Source organism: Triticum urartu, chromosome 2, assembly GCF_003073215.2.
Source record: "Triticum urartu cultivar G1812 chromosome 2, Tu2.1, whole genome shotgun sequence".
NCBI classification, from domain to species: Eukaryota; Viridiplantae; Streptophyta; class Magnoliopsida; order Poales; family Poaceae; genus Triticum; species Triticum urartu.
In genome coordinates this window covers 690,020,404-690,023,872 of record NC_053023.1, presented here as the reverse complement: position 1 = coordinate 690,023,872, position 3,469 = coordinate 690,020,404, and the positions used below count along the sequence as shown (strand labels likewise).

Here is a 3,469-nt window from a genome sequence, read left to right as displayed (position 1 = left end):
AGTCATGCCATAAAATATATTCAAACTTCTCTCCTGATTCAAGTCGCTGCCATGCTGTTATATGTATTTATTTTCTTCATTATGATTATATTATAGATGGCTTTCTTAGCATTGATAAATTCACTGATGTAACACTTCTATTTTGATTCAGAAAAATCTGGTATTGATTATTATGGTGGCTTTCAGTAAGCAACTCTTTACAATTTCAATCCTTTTTATCATTGGTTGAGTGCAGGCTAATGCAAACCCATTAGCTACAATTCTTAGTAATGCCAACACCTACGCGGCATCACACATGCATGCACCATGTATTGTGATAATAAATGTCTTCTTTCTAACTTCTCTTTTTTTGGCCACAATCTCACATATACAATACTCTTGCTTTAAATTGAGTCTTAGTGTAAACAATAACAACACTTCTTATGAACGGAACGTATCAATGGGGCGTGGCGTGCCGACGCGCGGGCAATGCTAATAGTACTAATATAGACACCCACGTACATGCATATACATCTCGGCACATCCGAAGATAGCGAAAGTTTGAAATAAAACGGAAAAATACGAGCGCCAGTATCTTTCCTTAATCTATCCCTAATAATAAAGCACGGATTGACTCTGTGGATTCACCGTCACAATACACTTTTTCCCGTAAATTTACGCTTTTAGTTTTTTTCACTTATATTATTTTCTACATCTGAGGTGGTACTATTCATGTGATAAAGATCCGTTCATAATTTTCGTTGGTCCGTCTCAAAAAACTTCATACGTCCGTTTCTCTTGGGCCTAAAAAATTCTTCCTCAAAAACACGGATTGATTTTGTCGGGTTCGCTGTCATAATACGTATTTTCCCGTAAGTTTACGCTTTCGCTTTGAATTTAAAATATATACACAAGATGGTACTATATGTTTTACGTGCCCAAACTTCTCGTTAAAATTTCCTTAAAACGTTTCGGAGACTCCGTCACCTCCGTAGTCATCGGGATAGGAGCGGCACACCTATAAGTAGCAAGATCTGAGAGACCGCTGAACCACGCCGATCGAACATCGTGGACGCCATCATGGATACGCGCGTGAGCTGTGCCGCCGAGCAGAGAAGGTCGAAGGGGGGACGGCTCCGGCGGGGCTCTCGTCGGCGAACTCGTCGGTCGTCCGGCTCTCCCCTCCGCGCGCCTCTGGCCCTCTCGGCCTCTCCTCCGCCTCCGGCGTCCCCGCCCCCCCTGTAGGTGAGTCTCCATCCCAGCACCTGAGCTCCCCTGTCCTCGTCGGCCAGCAGCCGCGATGAGGCGCTCGTCGGTCGGCAGCCATGGCCCCGCTGGGTGGAGAAGATTGGCGGTGGCGTCAGATCTTCCCGTCGTCCGGTTCATCTCGTGCACCGTCACGTCCACCGCTTCGCCCCCTGTCACGCGCGCGGCCGTGGTGTATATGGCGCCCATCCTCCCTGGCTCCCCAGGACCTGCCCCGCTCGGCGCGTCGACGACGACCACGTCCCACCTCGCGTCGAGCACCTCCCACGGCAAGGAGGTCAGCACCAGCCGGCAGCCCAACTTGCGCACCGTCCCTGTCGGGTGCTGGCACACCGGGCTCGACCTCGCGCGCCGCAGCACCGCCCACGCCTTCCCGGCCGGGTTGGGGTACCTTGAAACATGGACGTCCGCCGAGCTGCTGGGGCCACGCCCAACGAGCACGCCCCGCGCGTCCTCGGTGCTGTCGGTGACGGAGGCGGTGGTAGCGCCCTGCCCGGAGTTGACCGCGGCGAGCGCGAGGAGCTGCGGCGAGAGGCCGAACACAAGCAGCCTGCTGGGCGCGCACTACCGGAACAGGGCTCTAAGCCGACAGCCAAATGTATGCCGACGGCCACCGTCGACCTAACCAGAGCTATGCCGACAGCTAGGTCCTGGTCGTCGGCGTACAATGGCCGTCGGGCTATCCCCGTCTACGCCGACAGCAGCCGTCGGCACATAACAGCCGTCGGCTTATCCCAGACTACGCCTACAGCAGCCGTCGGCATATATAGGCCGTCGGCATAGATGCGGGCCCGCCGACAACACTCATCACGGCCGGCTAACGACGTCAAATCTATGCCGACGGCCGTGACGGGTGGCCGCCGGCATAGGTGCCCACGTGTCAGCAACTGGGATCTCTGTTTGAAGGACTATGCCGACGGACTAGCCGTCGGCTTAATTTCAAACTATGCCGACGGCTGGGCCATCGGCATAGCCCTGGCCCACGAGCAGCGGCCGGTCGGCGCGTGGCACATCTATGCCGACGGTCTAGCCGTCGGCACAGTTTTCGACTAAGCCGACGGCTAGGCCGTCGGCATAGGGGTGCCACGTGGAGACAAGTCGTTGGGCAGACTTGACGGCGGCCGCCGTTAGGCGATAACGTTGCCGACGGCCGTGGCTGTCGGCATAGATGTACGGACACCGTCGGGATAGGTCTTATGCCGACGGCCTTTCTATGCCGACGGCATTCCTGGCTACGCCGACGGATATTTTGCCGACGGCCCTATGCCGACGGGGGCCGTCGGCATAGGCCTGTCCCGAAAGCCATTCAGGGCTATGCCGACGGCCCAGGGCCGTCGGCATAGGGTGCGATTCCGGTAGTGGCGCGCGCGGCCACAATGGAGCGGAGCAGCGCGAACTCCTTGGCGTTGAGGCCGTCCGTGGACCAGAGGTGAAGAGCGAGCAGGTGGTGGTCCGGGACACAGCCAAGGTGCATCCTGCGCATCAATCAGAGACGAAGGCCAGGTATGTATGCAATTAATTCAAAGAGATTTACTGATTTACTCTAATGACTACTCAGGAAGTATGTGACAGGGATGTTTCTCCACTGACCCCTGGATCATGAACGCTAATTACAATTGCGGATCTGCATATGTGACTGGGATTTTATGGCTGCTGCATGGCATTGGGCAATATGGTGGAATTGTTGTGGGATTTTGGATGCCTTTGCTGGTTCATAGAGATAGATGTAGGTGAGTTTCTTCTGTGCTTATGATTGTGTTTGATAATGCCTCGTTCAATGAGCGTGCCATTTGACCAATTGTTTGTATGAATTCTGTAAAAATTGTATGACTATGAGTGAACGAAATCTTGTGTGCCGCACCTTTGAGCTTGAGATGCAGATTTGTATTCCCTGTGAGCAACTTAACATCTGACATCTTTAATTACTTAAAAAAATTAGATGCAACTGGGGAACTTGAATCATTTGTTAGATAAATGGCAGGAGCAGAACCTATTCAGTAAATACAAATGATCCGCATCTCATGTTCAAAGGGACATCTTAAAGGCTTTGTCTTTCTAGCGTGTTCTGCTCACAATTCACCACCCTTCTTGATAAATTGGTATGCTCTTGGTATTGACATCTAACATATTCAGTACAAACGTGTCTTGAATTGTTTTTGTAGGATTAAATGTTGCAGCACTTGTGATTTTATCATTCCGTCTTAAAGTATTCACACTGCTGGCA

At 52.1% G+C, this 3,469-nt stretch overlaps 1 protein-coding gene across 1 annotated transcript; it reads right to left on the bottom strand.

Annotated features, from left to right (window-relative positions):
- Positions 1-884: 884 nt before the first annotated feature.
- Positions 885-2,874, bottom strand: LOC125534135. Its single transcript, XM_048697427.1, has 2 exons — positions 2,609-2,874; positions 885-1,809 (listed from the first exon to the last, which is right to left on the bottom strand). The coding sequence occupies exons 1-2, from the start codon at positions 2,726-2,728 to the stop codon at positions 910-912; spliced, it is 1,020 nt and encodes a 339-aa protein (XP_048553384.1). The 5' UTR covers positions 2,729-2,874; the 3' UTR covers positions 885-909.
- Between the last annotated feature and the right edge of the window lie 595 nt (positions 2,875-3,469).